The sequence below is a fragment of the Primulina huaijiensis genome, chromosome 2, assembly GCF_012295235.1.
Source record: "Primulina huaijiensis isolate GDHJ02 chromosome 2, ASM1229523v2, whole genome shotgun sequence".
In the NCBI taxonomy this organism is placed as follows: Eukaryota; Viridiplantae; Streptophyta; class Magnoliopsida; order Lamiales; family Gesneriaceae; genus Primulina; species Primulina huaijiensis.
The window spans coordinates 29720826-29743678 of NC_133307.1; the positions used below are offsets into that span (position 1 = coordinate 29720826).

Genomic DNA, 22853 nt, shown 5'->3' on the forward strand with positions numbered 1-22853 from the left:
TCTAGCTCGTATGGTGTACGTTCGCGCTTCGTGCCGAACGTGCTTGGGTCATATTCATAGGGAAGCTTGTCAATTGGCATGATATAGACTTGCACTACACTGTAATCTATTTACATACCTGCACAGAGGGCAGACATTATAGATGAAAAGAAAGTGGCGTGCAGAAAGTTGGTTTGAAAATTTGTAGGACACGAGCGCTTGTCGTTTTATCAAAAACTGAAGGTGACGACAACGGTGCAACTCAAATCTTTTAAACCGTACAACAACTAAAATATCACGTTTCATTGTTTTACACCGCACGAACAATTATAGCATCCAAAAAAATTTAAATGTTTGATTTCAATGTTACATCGATTGAAAGCTAACACAACCTAAGACGAAGACCCAAACTCATTGGCATAAAACGATAAATAATTCTTGCTTGAAAAATTCTTTAGATTGTCTTTATTCACAGTTGTAATAATACATTCTTGTTCCTCCAATTAAGTCAAGTGGAGAATGTTTAGCAAATAATAAACATAATATAATGTTTTAATATAATCATATGTTAAGTTGAAAAGTTTTGATAGATTCAGTTATCTATTAGCATTATTAAGGGGGAGGGATGTAAGCAGACTTTTTTGTTAGGGTGGTGTGGCCTGTTTTCTTTCACCCCTCATTTGACTTGTTTATGGCTAATTCAAAATTTACCAAATATTCCTGATCAATTTTGATAATCTATTACTATTATAATTAAGGATTTCAAAATATTAAAAAAAATCGAATCATTTTTTTAATCATTAGAAAATGAAATAATGTATAAACACACAACGTGTAGATAAGAACACTAATTTAATATAATATATTAGATTTTTTTGTTTAATTTTACCCCAACATCATATTTAAATATAGATTTTTCCACAGATTTATTAGTAATTTCAACATCACACACTAATTTTTCTAATTTTTTCTCAACCAACTCTCACCCATATGATTAGACATTTTTAAATTTATTTATCTATATTATTATATATAGATAAATTATAATTAAATCCAGTATTTAAAAATTATAATTTTGTAAAAATAATAACTAAAACCAATCATTTTTTAAAACTGAATATAATATATATAAACAACACATGATATTAAATAGTATATATGACATGTACCCCCTTTGTCACGGTGATAGTTTATTCATTTATGAAATTCATATTATACATCAAGATTTGATGATTTGATATGTGTAATGTTATGGATGTGGATAGAGTGATCTCCTTGGTAAAAGATATTTTAAGTATTTAACAATAAAAAAAATTATTTATATATTTCGTTTTATGCGGGAGATTGAAAACACTTCACCACAGTCTCTTATTGCGACATGAAATATATGGGAGATTGAAAACACTTCACCACGGTCTCTTATTGCGACATAAAATATATTTCATTCATTTTTTGTATTTGTATTCATGAATCACAAAATTTATTCGAACTTTTATCAAACATAAACTAATTTAACAAATATAAATTATAAATTTAAATATTCATTAAAAACTAAATTATATATTTATAAAAATATATATATATATAAAGTCGTGAAAGATGACTAGTGAACTTAGGCAACGAACATGTTTACAGCTAACAACCTAGGCCAATCCGAAACCGCAAGTAATCATTGGCAGAATTCAGAAAAGGAAATCGTCAAAATCACCAATTTTATTCTTAAAATTAAAAAAAAATCGCCAAATCTATCCAGTGATCTACAGCTCCAATCACGCCCGCCGGAGAGTCTCCGCCAGTGCTCCTCCGTCGCTAGGTAAAATTCTTCCTCATCACACGGTCCGACAAACGCGTGCACTCACCCTTGAGTTTCCGTCATTATCAGCTGTTGTGATTCAGTTTTCTTGCTTTCCAGAATTATGGGTTCATGCCCATTTCACGCGAAAGCTTAATTTTGCTGTTGTTAGAGATTTTCTGCGAATTGAGGAATCCTTTTTAGTGTTAGTACCGTAGAAGCAACGTTTTGTAACTTCCCTTTTGTCAAGCTAGGTGCATTTAAGAATTTTAACGCGTTACAGTTTCGGAATATTTTTTCATTGGATCTGTGTAAAACTGATTCCGGAAAAGATATTAGTCTTCGAGTCAATTTATTTTTCTTAGAAAACCACCCATTTAGGGTAGATAAAGTAAGGATGAAGAGAATAATATTAGAAAGGATGAGAATTAGTTACCAAAAATTATAGTTAAGTTCTGGAGATTAGAGCCATGTTATGTTTTGGATTTATTGATTTCTCCATTTGTTTGTTTTTCGAACATTATATGTTTTTGGATGAAGAAACCGGGCTTTCTGCATAATTTAGAGCAGGGAAAGAATAAACAATGAGCGACAGTGTGGGGACACCCGATGCTCCTTCTTCAATAATTGGATCGGAATCATCAAAGAACGGTGGTAACACTGGTTTTGATGTTAGTCGAATTGCTGAAGTGAAAGCATGGCTTGTTTCTCAGTTTGATGTAGTCGGGAAAGATGTGCCGGATTTCGAGTGCACTTCTCGAAGCATTACCCACTTACACAATATTGCCACCCGCTCTCAAGCTAAAACACAGGCTGCCACCATTGTTGCTAATGACTTTCGTCAAAAAGCAGCGGAGTATCGCTCTCAAGGTACTCTACATCCAATTTGCTTTTGAGTATACTTGTGTGGTAGTTTGTGAATATAAATCCTACCGAATGGTTTCATTTACTTTAATCATTTCTGCAGTGGCAAAACAGTTGGAAGAAGGTTGATTTTATTTGTGTCATTAACTTTTTAAGAGTAGAGATCTGTCTGTTATCCTATCAGGGTTTTGAATTGGGGCATCTTTTTTTTTTTTTTTTTTATAGTTATGGCCAAAGGTGTTCAATGTTTTTCTAAGGCTCGCACTGTTTCTTATGACTACAGCTGTGAGGATAAGAGAGATATTGGAGCAAGTGGGGCTGGTGCAAGAGAGTTTGCCATCAAATGTTGTCTCATCCTCACAAGTACTTGCCAATGTGTCAAATCTATTAAATATTAGGGATACCGAACTAAGTAGGTGCGGTTTCTTTATTCATCATGCTTTGTGCTTAATTTTATACCATTCAGCAGGCTTAGTAAGAAAAAATGTCTTCAGTTTTCTTGTAGCTCTGGCAGATCTATCGCTGAGAAAAACTGCTGTTGAAGAAAAGAGGGCTAAAGTGCAGTCGGAGTCTAAAGAACTTCTTGACTACACGCGAAAGGCTATATCAAGACTAACTTATTTGAAACGGTGATTCCATGAGTTATTGTTTTTTCTCATTCTGCTAACTTTCTTTTGAAGTTGGCTTGCTAATTTCGATGATAAAGCTGCATAAAGTCTTAACTTTCTTTTGATTAATCTAATTTTATGGACAGAACACTTTCACAATTAGAAGATGAGATAGTTCCCTGTGAAGCTCAGATGGAACAGTGGAACACAAATGTAGCTATCATGGACTCCAAAGAAAGGCAGTATTTGCAACAGTATTCTAACTATAAGGTTGAGAATCATAACTATGCCCCATCTTTGTCAACCATATCCGATAACTATTGTGATCCATATACCAGCCACATCATGCTATTCCAGACTGTATTTTGCAAAATATGAATCTTGTCTTGATCTCGTTTTCTGGTGGATTAGTCAAGTTTTTCAAAAAGAATAAAAATTATATCCATCAATTCTTAATAAATATTCTTCGCACAGGCAATGCTCAACCGTGTCGGCTGCAGCCCTGAGATTAGTCATGGAGTATTGGTCGAAATGGCAGAGCACCGGAAAGAACTGGAGAGGAAAACAAAACCGATACTCGACACTCTGAGGAGCTACCAGGATTTGCCTCCTGTACTTACCTCTCCTCACTTTTTATCTGCATTTCCCAGCTGTTCTTCCTGGAGTTTTATATCAAGGTTCAAAATTTTGTTTAGGATAAGGCGTTGGCTGCATTGGCTATTGAGGATAAAAAGAGGCAGTTTGCTGCTGCAGAGAAATATCTCGAAGATGTATTACAATCAGCTCTGGCTTCTTCGGAGTGACGTCCAGTTTGCTTTTTCTTGCTTTTATTTTTAGCCTCCATCTGCTTTCACTCTTTCTTTTATAGTTGGTCGAGGCCAAGTTCTTGTTTGGGTTTATTTTACCCCTTATGATGTATCCCTACCGATCAATTCCTCTCCGTTTCTTTCTATACATATAATGTATGCTTATTTTTAGCGATCTTGTGTTATCACTTCAGGACAAACCAGTTGATTTTGTGGGAGTAGAAAGCAAATTTAGTTGACTGAGAAAAAGGGTCCCATATTTTTTTTATGTCAATGCTATTTCATATTTGAATATAGAAAAAATGAAAAAAAAAAAAAAAAAAAAAAAAAAAAAAAAAAAAAANAGAAACTTAATTCATCTTGAGATATTCATAATGAGAATTTTTATGCACAACAGTCCAAAAGCCACATGATCCTGGAAGAAATCTATGGAAAAATTTCGAGTGAATGTCATTATTACGATTGAATCTCAAACAATTTTAACCCCATGAAACCAAAAGCCAGACTCCGCAAAGTGTTATCAGCACAGGAAAATCCATGTTTCAGAAAAATTTATTCTTGAAAGCCACTCGCATCAAGAAAAACACTTAGATTTCCATGTTAATAACGAGTACTTGGACTCTTTCGAACTAGAAGTCCAACCGCAGTTGTGGTGATGCCATTCCTGTAACATCATCTGCAACTCATTTTGCGGAAAGTGAGTTCGTATTTTAATTAAAATTCAGATGCAACGCACACCTTACTGTACATTTTAAGGCAACTATAGAGCCTAAGAGACCATTTAGGTAATAATTTATTTTGAATATTAATTGGGATATCTTTATATGTATATTAGAAAAAGTAATTAAATCAAATAAATTGATTTAAAACACATGAAATACATGTAAAAGATTAATGGATTTATATATCAACATTCAATATAAAAATAATAATAATTAAATCAAGTATAGAAAAATGACTGATTAAATATTTGGGGAATGAAAAATGGTATAAAAAGATTTTACCCACAAGATACTATTTAACGAAGATTTGTAATTTTTTGTTTCGAAAATTTATAATTTTTCTATAATGTTGAGTTATATGTTAAAGTTTATTTTTTTATTTATTTTATTTCATTATGATATTATCTATAACTACCTATATTATTTTATATTTTATTATTAAGTTTGATATATCTAGCATAACTAAATTTGGTATAATTGTAAATTTTTTAAAATATCATATGTATTTTTAAATTATAAAAATATTCTATTATCATTTAGATTATAAAAATCTATTTTAGTAATTTTTTTAATTTTCTTATCATATATCGTATCACTTTTTAAAAGTTTAAACTATTAAAATATTTTCTTCAATCTTTATCTAATATTTTAAATTTTAAATAATTATACATTCTGAATTAGCATAAAAAATTATTTTAAGAAAACATTAATCTAAAAATAACATACAAAATTAACATAAAAATATTACATACTGAAAAAATTAATATAAAATTATTATAGTTACACACCTCTTTCCTCTCAATCGCTGCCACCCCGTTCTATTTCTACGAAAGGTTTTCGCGTTTGCATTTACGTTTTGATGCATTTGGCAACATTTTTTAATCTGTGATTGTAAAGAGAATCTGGGTTTTGGTCCATCTCCCATATTGATTGCTTTTTTATCTTTTCACGAAGGAAAAATGAAAGTTTGTAGCATATGGGGATCTGGGATGCTCCATCTTTGTATACATTTTTACAGGACTAAGTTATTATGTTATGTTGATGAGGATTAGAGAGAGTCAAAAGAGAGAGTTCTAGTCATTTTTTTATAGCTGTCCTGTTCCCCAGTTTAGTATGAACATGAAGATAGGGGATTTTTGTGTTTTGATTAATTATCAGATTATGAGCATCCAGCTGAATTTTTGTTCTCAAAGGTTAAATTTTGACTAGTAATGATGGTAAGAGGATGCAAGACAGCACAAAATTATGCTGTTTGGCCATGAGACTTGTAGTATTTTTAACTCTAATCTTGATTGTATCCATTACGTTTACATTTCCTAGCATGCTATCAACGAAGTTGTTATCTTATAAAAATTTGATCTCTAACATTATTTTGATGTTGATTGCTAATGCGAGGAATAATAGATACTGGCAATCAGTTGGAGTTATTGGTGTTTTATAGGAACAAATTGAAAATTAGATAGGTAGTTCTAATGCCTTTGTTTCGTAGATTAAAATTAATGAGCTGCAATTATTTTTTACTTAGCGGATGCCAAAGCTTTCATTTTTTTATTCTAGATTATAAACAATTAGTTTAAGTTTTATAGAATTTGGTTTAGTTTCTTGCCTCAACGCCGTATTGTTGCTAAGGATCTAAATAACCTTTTCGCTGAACTTTTTCAGTAAATCAGGATTGTTGCTTGGTTCCCAAATTCGAACCGCCCATCATGCCTTGTTTCGTCGAACTGCATTTGAATCTATTGGTGTCAAAATGCTTGATCATAACAAGCAGGTATATCCTGTAAATGGACCAACTCTTCTTTCTCTCCTTGTATGTGTTTTTGTGTCCTCCTCTGGCGATGAGCCAATGGATGTGATATTTTCAGAAAGAACACATTTAACCATGTGCACCTAACTCTTGTACTCGTTTCTGCCTTTCTTATATATTGCTGAATACTAGTTTATTTTATTGGAATATCAGTCATTCTAGTCTTCTTCTATGGCCTTGTATACCCTGTCAATTCAAGAAACGAAAGTGGAAGTGTGGAATACAAAATCAAAATGTCATATCTCATAGTTGTGTAAAATGTGTTCTCGCGACATGCTACCTAAAATTGTTTTCATTGGTTATTAACATTTGGAATTATGTAGGCTGATGCCATGAAATCCACTTTATACTTTTGCATTTTAATGGTTTGCCTGGTATTTTTCATGTATAGGCATTTATAAATAGATGGCAGTGCCAACTGATTAGGTTAATTGACCTTTGCAAAGTAATACGCCGCGGTACCATTTTGATGACCTTGCTAATTAATAATTCGCCACAACTAACTTGTTAGCTTTTTTGTTTGAATTGCTTGTCTCGAAGGTAGGTGGTTGTAGACAGTGACGTGATCATATTCTCTGTTAAACCTCAAGTTTGTATGCTCCTTTCCTGGTGTTTCTCCAAGTTGTCATATTTAGTTGTTACCTACCTATTCTTCTGATGGTATATCTTTGAGTTTCTGCCATATTTTTTGGCATGTTAGAGCAATGATGGTTGTGAAAATGCTATTTATTCTTACTTTTCAGATGAACAATTTATTTGATGAAGAAGAAATGATAGGGTTTATCATATATTTACAAGGAACATTATGTCTTTGTATTTAGCTTTATAAAATGGTAAAATTTATTAAATTTTGAAGACAATAAATGGAAAATTCATTTTGAATTTCATGCCTGTTTTCTCTTTTCTTTTCCTCATTTAGGAAGGGAGGGAACAGAACTATCTCTTTAAGTGTGTTTATTATATAAGTAAAAGGTTTGAACGTAATTGTGAATTGATTTTTTAGCGTATGAAAACCGAAAGGTTTAACTCATGATACACTTTGGTAACTTCATAGATTTCCTTAGAGTATATATATTGTGGCAATGCAATTAAAGGTCTGTTATTTTGTTGATGCTGTAGTTAAAGATGTGGTGCTGCAGTTAAGGCCACTTCTTTCAGAGAAGCAGCTCTTGGTAGCTGTTGTTGCCGGAATCAAACTAAAAGATCTTCAGGTTGTACAGTCCAGTGTAATCTTGTACACATATGTAATCGATACAATTAACTCTCAATGCTTCTATGGATATGAACATACATAAATACATGTGCACTATTTGGTCAAGATTGTGACAGTACTAGTAGTTGAAATTTGCCCGCTTTTTTTGTTAAATGCTTACTGCTACATATGAATATCCAGGAGTGGGCGGGTCACAGTCGGTTTATCCGAGTAATGCCGAACACTCCAGCTGCTGTTGTTTTGGCTGAATCAGGTATTATCAACCACGTATGACTTTTCCTTTTCCTTGTGATCTCTATCATTGTCCTGAGAATGCTAATATTGCTGTACAGATTCATATTTGAACACTCTGTTATTTTTGTGATTATCTTGTAACTAACTATATCGGTAAGCATGATGTGTTATACCTGAACTTTGTTCACTTAGGGCTCGTTTTCCTATGTTGAGGCATAATCCACTTAGTTGTGCAGTTATAAGCCTTGGAGCAGCGGCAACTAAGGATGACGGAGAAATAATTGGCAAGCTATTTGGAGCAATCGGCAAAGTGTGGGCAGCTGATGAGAAATTATTTGATGCAATCACTGGCCTGAGGTATTTGAGACAAAGCTTTCTATATTTGTTTTTATATTTTTCGGTTGAGAGAAAGAGAGTCTAATTCTTGCCTTTTTCCCTAAGATTTTTATTTCTGATCAGTGGTAGTGGACCGGCATACATATATTTAGCAGTAGAAGCTTTAGCTGATGGTGGTGTAGCTGCTGGCCTGCCTCGAGAACTGGCTCTTGGTCTAGCTTCACAAACTGTAAGCCATTGCATGCATAAGGTTTTTCCTAAACAATTCCACTCTCTTACCATATCTATGGATTATTGTTTTTGGTACAAATAGAGACTGCTTAGTCTTACACCTCTACTTGAGAATGAAATAGCATTTAACTGATTTTAATTTTATTTAGTTACTTTGAACTTTTGGTACCCTTTTCTGTAATAGCAGTAAATATGGCGGGAAATTGGCCTTCAGTCCCCAGCCGTCGTTTTTTTTTGTGTTCAGTCCCTGGGTACTTTTTTAGTACCACATTTCCACATGAAGTGTACCACAATTTGTATGACATAGTACCACAATTTTGTGGGTAGGGAGTGAACCCAAAAATATTTTGATTGAGGATTTTTCACCAACTTCCCCTTTTTATAGCTCTAATATTGACCATGGAGGAGCTCCTCTATATTCTCAGCATCGGTGGATCGATGGGTCACGAGGTATTGTTTTCGGACAATACTATGTGACTCTTGCAGGTTTTAGGAGCAGCATCAATGTTGGCCAACGGGGGGAAACATCCTGGTCAGTTGAAAGATGATGTTGCATCGCCTGGTGGCACAACCATAGCTGGTATTCATGAGTTAGAGAAGGCAGGTTTTTTGCGGGATCCTGATGAATGCTGTTGTTGCTGCCTCAAAGCGAAGCCGAGAACTTTCTCAGAGCTAGGCTCTGGCTGAACTCTTCGCAGATAAAAAAAAGCTTTACTTTGCATCATCTATCTCCCTTATAATTTCTGATGTATTAAAAAAGACCAGTTCTATTAAGAAACATGAGTGTTGTTTGTCTTGGTCTACTTTCGAATGTATTGCTACTTTTGACCATCCATATAAAAATCTATAGACCATGATAATACAATTTTTCGGGACAAACCAAGACATGAACAAATGAGAAAACTATTGTCTAGTTGATGGGATATTTATCAAGTGTAACATTGTCGGATCCTCGAGGAGATTTAGTAATTGTGGTAGATGATTTATTGGAAAACTAGTTAACCATTCCGGACTGTGTAGTAAGTTTGGATGAAAGTTAAGACAAGGATAAAAGTGGTAACGAGCAAAGCAATAACGGTCCATGGGTTCCGAAAGTAAGTGTGAATCAGCTCCGCCATCCATGTTTTAGCCTTGCTGTTGCAGTGATTTTCAATTTTAATCTTAACATCGGCGAAAAGATGGACGCTGCCGACTCCAAATGTGTCAATTTCTTGAAACACTTTAACCACTTCCTCGTCGTTGCCAAGGTTACTGAATAATATTCCCTTTTCTTTGAGCTCTTTGACATCCTTGGAGCTCTCTATCAATGTTTTCATGAAATTAATGTAGGATGTGATGGTTAAGTTGGATCTGGTCCCTGGGGACGTTTCAAATGCTATCATGTTAGCGAAGAACACTTTGTCATCGGGGCTGACAAACCAAATGGGTAGCTTAAGCTGTCCATAGAAGGCATGAGATTCAAACCGGACATCAGCCAAACATTTTGAACTCGGTTTGAAATCGATTCCCTTTGCTTTAAGTTCGGTCACACATCGAAACCCACTGCTAAGATTTCTGAAATTGTAGGAATCTTGGTTGTTTGTTTCGCTCTTCTTCCTTGAGTCTCTGGAGAATATCTGTTGGAAAGCTTCTAAAAGGTGAAGAGGCTCCTCGTCTTTATCGTCTTCCCAAGGAATTTTTCCAAGAATCTGGTCTTCCCCTAAGCTCACACTGCTAAAGTACTTGCGGAGCAAAGATTTCCCTTCATTTTCACCGAATCTTGACTCGATCAAGAGCTTGATGACTGAATAAGGGATTTGATTCTCGAGCATATATATATATCAGGATCCATTAAGGCACTTGCAGATGCTCCAAGATGTTGCCTCATATGAAAGTTCATTTTCCTGTCCCCCGTGGCTACCTGCATGTAACATATGAGGAAGCAAGAATCGCGAAGCATCATCATACACATTGCCTCATCATCATACAAATCTGTTGACACTCCAGTGTAGCAACTCCTGATTTCATGGATTTGCTCCATAATCTTGCTGTGAAAGAATCCCTCATCTCTGCCACTGCCGGAAAGGAACATAGCGAGGGATTTCTGCTTGTATTCCTCCACTTGTTGGAGATGAGGTTTCCCATGGTGGTAAGGACCGAGCGAAACCACCATGGGGTCGTACACATAATGCTCACTCTGCTGATGCTTCTTCAGCCGCAGTGCTGGCTGCACTCTGTGCATTTTCCGCCCCAAAGATTTTTCACCACTTTCCAACGGATGCTCGATTATGACCAAGGGGACTAATATAGAGGAAGAAGACGAATCTTCTCTTGATCCAATCACCATCATCGTTCCTGGTATATAGGATTATGGGAGGAAGTGTAGAAATAGTTAGTCGGGACTTAACATGTTTTCATGAATTTACAGGATCCAATTCTTGACAGATAAATGAGTGAACAAGGGGGCAAGCATTAGATTCACATTCCATTACAACAATTATACTCAATCAAAAGGACAGACAAGATCCACACCAATGCTTGAATACTTCTTTAACACGTACATTTCTTGACACACAATCTGTCTCGTAATTCACTCTTGGTTTTCTTTTGATTTCACTTTAAACTACGTATCTTTCTAAATTGATGCTTTCTTCTTTAATCATTGTTCGAAGATGGAAAAACAGTGGTTTCTTTATCTGATATTCACTTATTCATACATGAAGCATTCCAAAAGCAAGAAAGGAACCATATTAATCATTAAACTAAGGCTAGCACTCGTACTATAATAAAACATATTTAAAAGTGCCTGATTATTTAAAATTAGATTATAAAATGATTTTCAATAATTTTTTTTATGTATATAACGATTAAAATTACATCTTATATCCTTAAAAAAATATTTATATCTTATTAAATTTAATTATACGTAAATATTTTTTTCCCGAAAACCTACTGCACATCTTTTTCAATGTACAAGTTTTGTAGATTTTAGTGTCAAAGAATTTTAGCATTTTTTTTATGAAAAATAAAAATAAATTAATAAAACATGGTCTTACGTAGTTACGTGCTATGCGCGTATCTCTTTCTAGCACATTAGATATAACATTATAATGTATAATTATAGAGAAAAAATCATTTTGTTCCACGAGTTATTAATAAATTGATAAATTAGTACACGAACTACTGTAAATAGTTTAATTAGTGCATTTTCTAACTAAAACGTCGGTTTTACTTTTAATGTATATTGTTGTCAAGTCCAAGTACTATTATAAATTTCAAATAATTTTACTAATTAAAAATTTTAAAACGAATTATAGTTGTTTAAAAGCTATATTGCGATCAATAAGTATCATAATCTTCGTAGTAAACTAAAATTATTAATTAATATAAAGTATTAAACTAGAATTGTATATTACTACAAATATGTCTCAATAAATAAATTATATATTCAAATATAATATATTTTATGAATATTTATATATTTACACTAATGTCTTATAATATTATAACTATATATTAATAAAATTATAACTCAATAAGTAAATCATATATATAATTAAAATTATTTTAATATATTGATAAAAATATAATAATATAAATATTTGTCGGTGAGTCCAGAGGTATTGTTTTCGGACAAGTGAAGCTATTCCGATCTCATTTTAGTTTTCAAAATCTAGTATAAATCCGTTGAATTTTTCAGAAAAGTACAAACAAATGTTGTAGAAAGTTGAGAGACAAATCTCCTTATTGTTTTCGAACAAGTGAAGCAATCTTGGTCTCATTTTAGTTTTCAAAATCTAGTAGAATTTTTCAGAAAAGTGCAAACATGAATGTTGTAGAAAGTTGAGAGACAAATCTCCTATTAAAAAAAAAAAAAAAAAAAAANCTGTATTTGGTGACTAGAACGCCCATATTACTATGCCTGAAAATTTTCTCAATGTCCCATATAATCATAATACTAAAAATAAAATGAGAAAAATATCATTTTATTTTTTTATATTAATAAAGGTTATTAAATCTTATTAAAATATATTATATTTGTGTATATAGTTTACCAGTTGATATTTATTTATTCCATTTTTGTACAAAGAATATGACATTTATGATGATGCATCTATCACACATTGGTTAGAAAAATATATTTGAATGGATTTATAAAGCGATACAATGTATTTCTCTTGCAATTTGTGTAAACAATTTCCGTAAAACGATGATAAATATGAATTAGTTAATGTAGGAGCTCAATGTGTAGTCGCAAAAGCGCATGCTTGGGCTCACGACATGACAAAATTGTATTAGAGAGAGTCACTAGTAGGAACACCATGAAATAAGTGTTATGTAAGGCAAAATGATATATGTGTGAGAGCTACTTCTTGAACCTGCAGGACAGAGTGCTACATGACGAGAAAAGTTGTTAAGCTTAAGCTGCTTATTCATTGCTGTTAAGCTAGTACCTGCACCTTACTGAGGCCGAACAATCTCTTTCTTACTGAATTGAAAGCATTATTTGATTATTTTCTTTCAAAGAATTTCCATGTTTCGTGGAAATTCTTTGAAAAAAAAGAATCAAAATAATTTTTTGTGGTGAAACAATATATGACGCCCCAAAGAAAAAAGATCCAAAAACACGAAAGACCGGCTACTTTTTTCTCCAACTGGGGTTGGAAATATAGACTTTAGTTGAATGGACATATTAGTTGAAAAAATCATGATTATACTTAACAATAAAATACTCGTAAAAGTCCACATACGACGAACCACTGCTTGAACATATAAGATCCACCCATAAATTCTAGGCCTGCTGGATCGAGGTTCAGGCCGTAATGAAGACGTCGCATTCTGAAAGAGGGGTGATTATAGCACCTCTGGCTCTGTGGATCAAGGGTCAGGCTCCGACGAAGATATCGCGTTCTGAAATAAGGGTTATTATAGCACTTCTTGTCCCAACATTGGTTAGAAAATGATGTTTAAATAAGTTTATAAGGAGATACAATGTAATTTTATAACAACTTATGTCAACTATTTTCGTAAATTGATGACGAATACGAAATAGTTGCTATAAAAATCGATTGTACAATCATGCAAGCGTGAGCTTAAGCTCGGGGCTTGACATAATTGTTTTGGAGATAGTCACCAACAATGCAAAGTAAAGTTTTAACTTTCACGTCTTTCTTTTTGAATAACTCGTGAATATATTCAAATATTTCGACTCGAAATTGCAAATCTTGATTTAAACCGAATTTGAACCAAAAACATTAAAATATTTGAATTTCAAATCGAACTCGAGCTTTAATATACTTGATTCAAGCTGAATTCAAACTTTAAAAATTTCTTCATATTCGGCTCATTTACAAAAAAAATAAAAATAAACCAATTAAAATAATTTAAATAACCAAACCAACCGAATAAAAACATGTTTGAAGATAAGTTCCCAGTTTACTTTTACTTTTGGTTTATTTTGTTCGTTTGGCCTTCCTAATTTTAAAAAGAATAAGCAGCGCCAACCAAACTAAGATAACTAGCTAGTTTTAAAAAAATAAACCGGTTTACCAAAATAATCCACACGAAATAACTACCAACTACTTTCACACGACTTCAGTCGGAATTCCAGTCGAACTAGGTACGTATAAGGAAAGAAGAAATGATAGCATTTACGTGATTGAGATCCACGAATTTAGCCCAAACAACTAAAACAACAAGTAAAAAGTTTCCACCTCCATGACCATCCATAATAATTTAGATCCATAGGGCGACACTGAATATTAAAGGGGAAGGATATACAGACTTGATTCAGGTGCCACTATCGTCGTCTCATATTCCAGGGATGCTGTGATTTGCTGAATCTTCAGCAGCAGCAGCACCTCGAAGATCAGCCAAGGACATAGACCGCCATGAACTAAACTTATCAGTAGGAGGTGAGGATGATAGTTCGTTAAATATAGCAATTCTTGAATGGGGTGGCAAAGGAGGAAGACAGCAACCAGATGATGATGAGTTAGAGTTAGATGTTTCGCCAGAACAGCTCTCGGGCCAATTAGAGTGTGCAACAAGAGATAACATACTCATAGACTCATTCGGTCTTTTCGATAATCCTCCACGTCTGCTGCTCGAGAAGTTATTTTGTTTCTTGTCCCAGTAGCTATTATATGCCATCATGTTCTTGCGCTTCCTAGTGTATGCATCTTCTGGTTTAGCGATATCTTTAACAGAGGAGCAGGATGCAGCATCGGACAGAGAAGTAAAAGATATGGATTTGCCACAATAGAACTTTGATATACCTCTCCTGAAATCAGTGCAGACAAACCATGAAGAAATAATTTCACAAAATGAAGAGACGAACGGTAGTAACACATGCCAGCAAAGATAATTTAGAGCAAAGTTCTTAAGGCAAATAATCCATAGAGATAACTGAACAGTGAGATATACAACCAAAAATTAATGAAGGACAAGATTAATGTCAAGAGCAAACACATCCAAATTAAAAAAGAAGAACAAACAATACTTTGACGTTTTGAAGAAAAGACCAGGTAAAGTGGAAGTTTAGCAATGGATACTGTGATGGATGGATTGAGACACCACAGTTATTCTTTTCATAAACAACTCTAATGCATACTTGGTATGAGGAAAAACCATTCCCATTCTCATATTATTGCTGCATCACGTATTTCATCAACTTGATGAGATAGGAATGAGTGCTCCTGAAACTGATTAGTCCTATTACATCATTCCTAGCCCATAGACAAATGTTATCCCCGAATCAAGTGGCAATAAACCAAAAAAAAAAGTTACTTCAAGGTACAGACCAGTGGGCGACGCCAAAAAAGGAGGTGGTTACCCCCTGTAAAGTTTTTAAAAAATGAAACTTTGTGTGTAACATTAATAAGAAAGAAAAAAATTGCTCCCTCAGCCGTTCTGTCTTCACTCACTCCAAAACATATATGTTCGCTAAGGATTAAAGTTAATCGTATAAACATATTATCTATCTAAAGATATAATATTTTAAACATTCTCTATAACTTAAGATAAAAATATCATCCATCTCAAGATATACTTTTTAAAACATTCTCTACGCATGTAAATTCATATACTATGTCCCATGTAATGTATTACATGGTTCGTGAAAGCAAATACTCGTATTATTTATACTACTGGCAACTACTACAATAGACGATTAGAATATATCAGTAGATCAAGTATGAGAAGAAATTAACAACGTTGTTCTGATTTCCCCTAATATAAAGTAATCCAAGCATAAAATTAATGTAACTCGATGTAATTTATACTAGCATTAGCCATGTAATTATCTAATTCAAGCAGCATCAAACAGAAAACCATGCTTCCAGAAGATAATCGTAAGTCAAGAAGAAAAAATCAGGCTACTTCATGTTTCCAACACCATAAATTATTGCAATAAAATTATGATCATGAATGGAGTCGAAAAGGAAATCTCAAATAATACAATTTTGCAACTCCCACGAGATCTATCCATGGGGATTTCAATTTGTTGAATGCAGACAGCACCACATTAGATTGATATGCCTGAACTCAATTTTCACAGCAATAAAGACAGCGTAAGATCAATTCGCCATCAACATCTATGATTCAGTTCAAGCCTTTCGAGAATGACCCTTTCTTAATGTTCAAAAATCAAATCATCTATAATTTGGCTCAAATTCACAAAAACCAAACCACCCCCAATTCAAAACCCTAAAAATCGAAAGAATTCACCAAACTCACGAGAAAGGGCAAAACAAAACCACTTACTTTACAGGCAAAACTTCTTCCAGAGCTTCCAAACTAGCAAATGCTCCACCTTTGTACTCACTCTGGACCTCCTCCCCATCTCCTCCGCCACCGGAAGACTCGTCGCTGTTCTTTCCTATTGATGAGATGGAGGAAGACGATAGAGAACCGGTCCGATCCTCCACCTCCGCACGCGCCTCCTTCCGATCGGCGGCGGAGAAATTCAGGGCGTCGTAAATCGAAGACACGCAAGGCGCATCGCCGGTAACAACCCCTGATCGCTCAATCCGATCAGTACTGCCAGGATTTTCCATCTCCGATGGTGCAGACACCGCTGTACTACTGCGTTTGGACAAATTTCTGAATTTATATACAATGAGATATTGATTTCGGAAAGGCCTTATCTTTATTCAGTGTTGACTAAAAAGCAATAATAATAGTCTATTTAATAGGCCATAAACGTAATTAAGGTAGGATTAAGAATCAAAACTCAAATTTATCCTTAATTTATTTTCTTTATATTATTTTTAGTATATTATTTTCTTGAACTCATACAGCCTCCAATTTTCTTAATTTGGAATATAAAATCGATGCGTTACATGTAATGTAACAAGAACATTCTTAAAAACCTAGTTTTGTCTTTTTTTTTTAACAAAAACTCGAGTAAGACGATTTCACGAGTTAATTTTGTAAAACAGATCTCTAATCAATTCAATTCATGAAAAAATATTATTTTTTTATTTTAAACATGAATCAAAATACATCACTGAAACCATAGCCACCTACTATTTTTCTTATTGGAAATTGTTCACATTATTATAACATCGACGGTAGAAATTCGGACACAGTTGCATTTATTTTTACTATTATTTGAATCCAAAAAAATTTTGGTCTCTCGTACATTAATTAAGAATAAAAAAAAGTCTATTGATATATAATTTTTGGACGTCTTTGGTAAATCAAGCTTTGTTAAATTAAAACTTATATTTAATATCCCAACAGTTGAGAAACTCAAGTAAATATGATTATCAAGCAAAATTTCTATTAAATTCGAGATCGTTCAGGTTATGAAATTGAAGGAAAAGAATAAAGATATTCAATTGAAACAATTTACAAATAAATGTGGATATAATTTATATTCGTGTCAAATCAGAGACGGAAATGGATTGGTCCATCCTTATTAATTGGATCATTCGACCTAAACAAGATTATAGGATTTGATTGGATGATTAAAAATTAAAATCTTTGAGCTTTAAATAAATTGTCTATATAAAAATTTAAGAAAATATTTTACAAAATTACTCAAGATCACCCCTGTCTGTGTAAGCAGAAGTCTGTAGTAATTGGAATAAGGATTGATATTAAATTTTATTACTTCAGTCTTATTGTTATATTACAACATTTTTTAGCTATTTTAATGTGAATAAACTCTTTCCGATCTGCATGGAATCTGAACTTTTTTTTCCATTTGAAGTTATTTTCAATTATACGTTCGAGCACAAATAGGATTGAAACTTAATTTAATAGCTCCATGACCAATTTTACTGTTCGGACTAAAGTGTCATATCTCTGATACTAATGTGAGAATGTTTGAATATACAGCACATATATTATATGTGACTTTTGCTTTCATTTCGACTGAAAATAAGCATACAAATGAACATAAAGACAGAATACATGTATGAGAGTCGAAGCACATTTTCATCTGTGAAAGTATGTCTAAATAATAATGCTGATACACAAATCCAGGTTTAAGAATACCCCCGACCCGAATACAGCGTCAAATTTTTCATGTCTTATTTTGTACACAGACTCGAACCATTTTTGCACATAATTTCCTAGGTAATCTTTGATAATTACCGCATCTACAACCATAGCATTGGCTTCCTGTAAATGAGCGTAGCGACACCGATCTTCTTTATGGAAAGTTAAGCAACTATGGGGTACGATGCACAAGTGGCAACACCTGCAATAAAGGGTTATGGACAAAAGTTCATGAAACAAAGATTTTGATGGTATTGGATCAACGAAGTTCATCAAACAAAGACGTTTGAATCTCAAACAAAAGGTCTAAAAAAAAAAAGTTGTTCCATCCCAAATGAATCTTCCTCTCGATTAAATTCCCTAGGCCCATTTAGATGAAGGAGATCAGTATTATTGTTAAGAATTTTTATAAACCAGATTACAACAAAAGAAGAGCAATCTTCTCAATCTAGTGTGATATTAGGACTTAGGAGTCATGAAACTGGAAGATTATAATGTGTAATCCGGAGAAAGACATACCACACATGTTCTTGCCCATCTCCATTTTGAAGTAACCCTTGTCGCCCCAATCAGCTCCCCACGAGTTCTTAATCAGCCAATAGGGGATTCCGTCCTCAACCCCATAACCAACAGCAAGAACAGCATGATTCACATCCTGCAAACATGTACGAAAAAGTTTCTTATACCTGCATGCACGAACCAAAGAATTAAATTTCGGTGCACCAACTTCATTCAATTGACTAATTGGTTAGCAAGACCTCGATTGCATATTTGTGTCGCCTTTGCTGGACAAAAAAAATTAGACACATGCTTGAACACCTTGTATTCCAACTTGAAAGCCAAATGTTTTTCATCAATTTTCAAGGTGGTGCAAATTGCGACACTCTGAGAGAGAGAGAGAGATGCTGAAAGTTTTTTTTTAAGAAATATTTCCAATTGCATCCTCTCATTTGTCTAACAAAAGTAGGTTGAGAGAGAGAGAGATACAGCAGGAAAAAGGCTTTTACTAGCACAAGTAGGATGCAAGATCGAATATTCTTATCGTGTCTCGTAGTTTGTGGTAGTACTAGAGCTACAATGTATTGGAGACCATATTTATTGTGCCAGTTAATGCAGATTAGCAATAGGAAAATTTTATTTTCCTAGAAAATTGTTTTATTTTACGGGTAAAAACTCACCGTTGGAGAGTTGCCACATGAAGTGCTGGTGTAAACTCCCCCATTATATGCTCTAAAACCATTAACCACCTCAAAAGCCACACTTACTGGCCGAGCAAATGCTACTGCATCTTTAAGCTCATCTTCAGCACCCTGTGATTGCAGAAACATCAGAGGAAACTACCAAAAGCATCTCAACCTTTGTAAACGGTTATGATATAGTCTCATGTCTCATGTGATTTTCATCTATAAATTAATTTGACAACAGCCCCATTTCTACAAAAGAACATCCTCCAAGAACAAGAATGATGAAACTTAAGGCTTGAGAACAATTCACCTACTATTTTGCCAATCATAAATCTTACCAGGGTAATATTGACAGAATCAACTACTTTGACAACAGCATTTTCAGATGAATATTTGCATGATCCATCCACTCCAGTATATGGATATGAATCCTCAGTGTCAAGGCCACCATTGTATTTGATGTATTCGAAGGCTTGCGAGGGCAAACCCCCGTTGCATCCAAAGTTGTTGAACTGTCCCGCACAATCCACAAGCTGTTGCTCGGAAAGAGAAATACCCTTTCCAAATGCTTGAGAGTATGCTGCTTCAAGCGCTCCAGTTGTGCTGTAAATATCACATATACTTGTCAGGAGGCGCTGATGGTAATTGTGGGTTCTAATCCACTGAATATTGACTAAATTAAGTTCCACCCCTCACTAGTTGACCCAAACTTGAGCTAACCTGAATGTCCAGCAGGATCCACAATGACCTTGGTTTTTTACAGGGCTAACTATGCCATTTTCCCTCCAATCTTTCTGCAATCCAACACAACCAAATGAGATGCTATGAGTACTTTATAAATGTTTTGACATTTCATAAGCTTCAAAACACATTTAGAAAAATTCATACTCGATAATTTCCCTTTATAATCATTTAAATACAGTTTCTAATTTGAATCCCCGGAAAGGGTGATTTCATCATATCAGGGTATGAATTTTGTCCGCCATAAATTTCTATTCCAAAAAAACTTTTAGGACTGTAACAAGCCAAACAGAGCTCTCTCTTAGGTATTCCAATTCAAAAACTGACGTTACATGGTTGTTTGTTTATTTCAAGGCAACCTGGCACTGTGGAGCACTCTTTCAAGGTCATATGAAGAAACTACACAACCACAAAGATAATCTCTGGCGCAAACAAAATTATCAGAAGAGAGGCATGCCTTACCAAACACCTATCTTAGGTGAGAAAGAAATCATTGTAGTTACCGATTCTGGAAGGATGGTATTTGTGAGCTTGTGATTGCCCCTTGTGGTAGCGGAGCAGTTTTGAGAGGCTCCCAACCTATGCTTACGGAACTCCTCCCAAGTCAAATCAGTGAACTCTGTTTAACAATTAAGATAAGTCAAGAAATGAAATGAGGCTGAACATTTGAAGGCTCCAAACCGCCAAAACCATATCTTTCACTTCATGAAAAAAAGAAATGATGCAGAGGGCAAACAGAAGCTTGAGCAACTCTGATTTAGAACTATGTCTACTGCAATCTTAGAGGTATCGAAAATGTGAAGTATATCAAATTTTTATGAGTAATAACTAATAAGCATTCTGAAAGAATGTGTCATGTATGATCAAGAAGAGAGTGCACAGATTCATATCTGGAGAAAATAATCATCCAAAGTGATCACTTGTAAAGAGAGTATACAGATTCACTAGTAAAGATCAGTTTCTTTATGCAGTATTTTGCAGTTAATCCAAAAAAATCCGTTTACCGAGCTACAGTCACTTCTAAAGATCGGTTTTTTATTTACGCAGTGTTTTCAGTTTTGCAGTTAATCCAACAAAAGATACGCAGAAGTGAAGCAAAACTTCAAACATATGCGGATACATTAAAAGAAACCCATCTTTGTAAGCAAAACTTCAAACATATGCGGATATCATAAAGTCAACCCATATAACACCGGAGTGAAGAGTGTTATTGAGAGGATCATATTCTCAACTCTGAGTAACAGACAGAGAAAACAACAAAATCTGCACTATTAAAAAAACTCGATAATTATTAAAAGGCTAAAAAAAATCACCATTGACTCCCATAGTATACGAGAGTCCCTTCCTGTTATGCGATCTGATCATCTTCAAATTCTCCACAAATATCTGGAACCTCTTCTGAATCTCCTCAGCATCCTCATACCTCTTTCGGTACCTTTTACAACAAAAATTCATTTACAAACTAAAAAACCTCTAAAAATCACCAATCCAGCACCGCCAAAAACCAAAAAACAAAAAAAAAGAAGAAGGGGAATCGGAAAAAGAAATTAAAATTGAAAAAACCTGTGAGCAAAGCGAGCAAACGAAAAGGCATGTCGACAGTTTCCGACGACTTGGAGAATCGAGTTCTCGAGCTCGTATAAACCGTCGACGACTTGCCTGATCGGATTCTCCTCCACAAAGAGGTCCGATCCGGATCGTACGCCTGCGGCGCAGAGGATAAGAACACCGGCAATGAGCTGCGCGATTCCAGCCATTCAATTAATATTAATAATAATAAATTATCAAATGCAACGATATGATGAAATGATACGTACTTGGGTTCGTTTTATCTAGCTCAGTGACAGTTTGGTGGGGCACTGTCTTCTTGTTACTGGCCAAAACAAATGATGGTTAAGGAATATTTGTCTCCCACAAATTTTTTTTTATCCAAATTTAAAATTTAATCTGTAAAACAATCTTATAAAATTTTTAGACAAAAATTTGTATGAGACGGTCTAACGGATCGTATTTTGTGAGACGAATATCTTATTTGGGTCATCCATGAAAAAATATTAATTTTTATGCTATAGTATTACTTTTTATTGTGAATATCGACAGGGTTGACCCGTCTCACAGATAAAGATTCGTGAGATCGTCTCACGAGAGACCTACTCAAAGTTTCAACGACACAATCCCATTCATTAGATTGATATTCCCTATTACAATCGACCGATCCCCGTCAATATAATTGTGCGCTAATAAAATAGAGCAGATTATTACATTCCTAACAAAATTCTAAAATATCGGTTTTCAATTTATTAAAATGATAGTTATGTTATATTATTTAATATTTATTAATGGAAAATGAAGGCCCACCACCAATAAAAACAACGATTGTGTCCATATCTTTCAACCGTCCATAATTCTTCCGATAATAAATAAATTCGAGGTCTAAATTATTGAACATATTTCACCAAATATCTTGGATACCAAATCTTTTTCTTGGCATGTTCCGATTCAATTTCACTTAGTTTCAAAATTTTGAGTATAATTTTGTTTTAATAACATTATATATATATATATATATATATATATGTTAATAAAACATTAATTCTAAGCGATAGTTTAAGAAATTATCCGGTCGGAAATTTTATTTTAGCTATTGGAAGCTTCACTATAATTGGATTTCAAATGAAAAATCTCGTCTCAAAATTGAGATATGAGTTTTCGGTCAAGAACTATATAGGAAATTACTTGATCGTTATCCTACAATATATTTGTTTTTTTTTTACTATATAGGAAATTACTTGATCGGTTATCCTACCATACATTTGTTTTTTTTTAAAAAAAACATAAGAAAATAGGAAG

The 22853-nt window shown here is 33.9% G+C and overlaps 3 protein-coding genes and 2 pseudogenes across 5 annotated transcripts; 2 read left to right on the top strand and 3 right to left on the bottom strand.

Annotated features, from left to right (window-relative positions):
* The first annotated feature begins 1615 nt into the window (after window positions 1–1615).
* On the top strand, window positions 1616–4235 carry LOC140971460 (AUGMIN subunit 1-like). Of its 3 annotated transcripts, none has more exons than XM_073433741.1 (7): window positions 1616–1792; window positions 2312–2641; window positions 2919–3051; window positions 3130–3264; window positions 3390–3513; window positions 3718–3855; window positions 3939–4235. In XM_073433741.1, exons 2-7 carry the CDS (start codon window positions 2356–2358, stop codon window positions 4044–4046), a joined length of 924 nt encoding a protein of 307 aa, XP_073289842.1. In that variant the 5' UTR covers window positions 1616–1792; window positions 2312–2355; the 3' UTR covers window positions 4047–4235. The 3 variants fall into 3 exon arrangements, with proteins under 3 accessions (XP_073289842.1, XP_073289843.1, XP_073289841.1); XM_073433742.1 differs by having other exon boundaries at window positions 2342–2641; XM_073433740.1 differs by having other exon boundaries at window positions 1616–2641.
* A 2205-nt stretch (window positions 4236–6440) lies between these two features.
* LOC140971462 (pyrroline-5-carboxylate reductase-like) lies at window positions 6441–9275 on the top strand (annotated as a pseudogene).
* A 309-nt stretch (window positions 9276–9584) lies between these two features.
* On the bottom strand, window positions 9585–11324 carry LOC140971463 (UPF0481 protein At3g47200-like; annotated as a pseudogene).
* A 2792-nt stretch (window positions 11325–14116) lies between these two features.
* LOC140971461 (protein OXIDATIVE STRESS 3 LIKE 2-like) lies at window positions 14117–16716 on the bottom strand. Its single transcript, XM_073433743.1, has 2 exons — window positions 16336–16716; window positions 14117–14854 (listed from the first exon to the last, which is right to left on the bottom strand). The coding sequence occupies exons 1-2, from the start codon at window positions 16626–16628 to the stop codon at window positions 14383–14385; spliced, it is 765 nt and encodes a 254-aa protein (XP_073289844.1). The 5' UTR covers window positions 16629–16716; the 3' UTR covers window positions 14117–14382.
* Window positions 16717–17971: 1255 nt separating this feature from the next.
* Window positions 17972–21809, bottom strand: LOC140971464 (vanillin synthase-like). Its single transcript, XM_073433744.1, has 8 exons — window positions 21567–21809; window positions 21317–21438; window positions 20507–20622; window positions 19983–20056; window positions 19601–19865; window positions 19257–19388; window positions 18598–18733; window positions 17972–18280 (listed from the first exon to the last, which is right to left on the bottom strand). Exons 1-8 carry the CDS (start codon window positions 21758–21760, stop codon window positions 18243–18245), a joined length of 1077 nt encoding a protein of 358 aa, XP_073289845.1. The 5' UTR covers window positions 21761–21809; the 3' UTR covers window positions 17972–18242.
* Between the last annotated feature and the right edge of the window lie 1044 nt (window positions 21810–22853).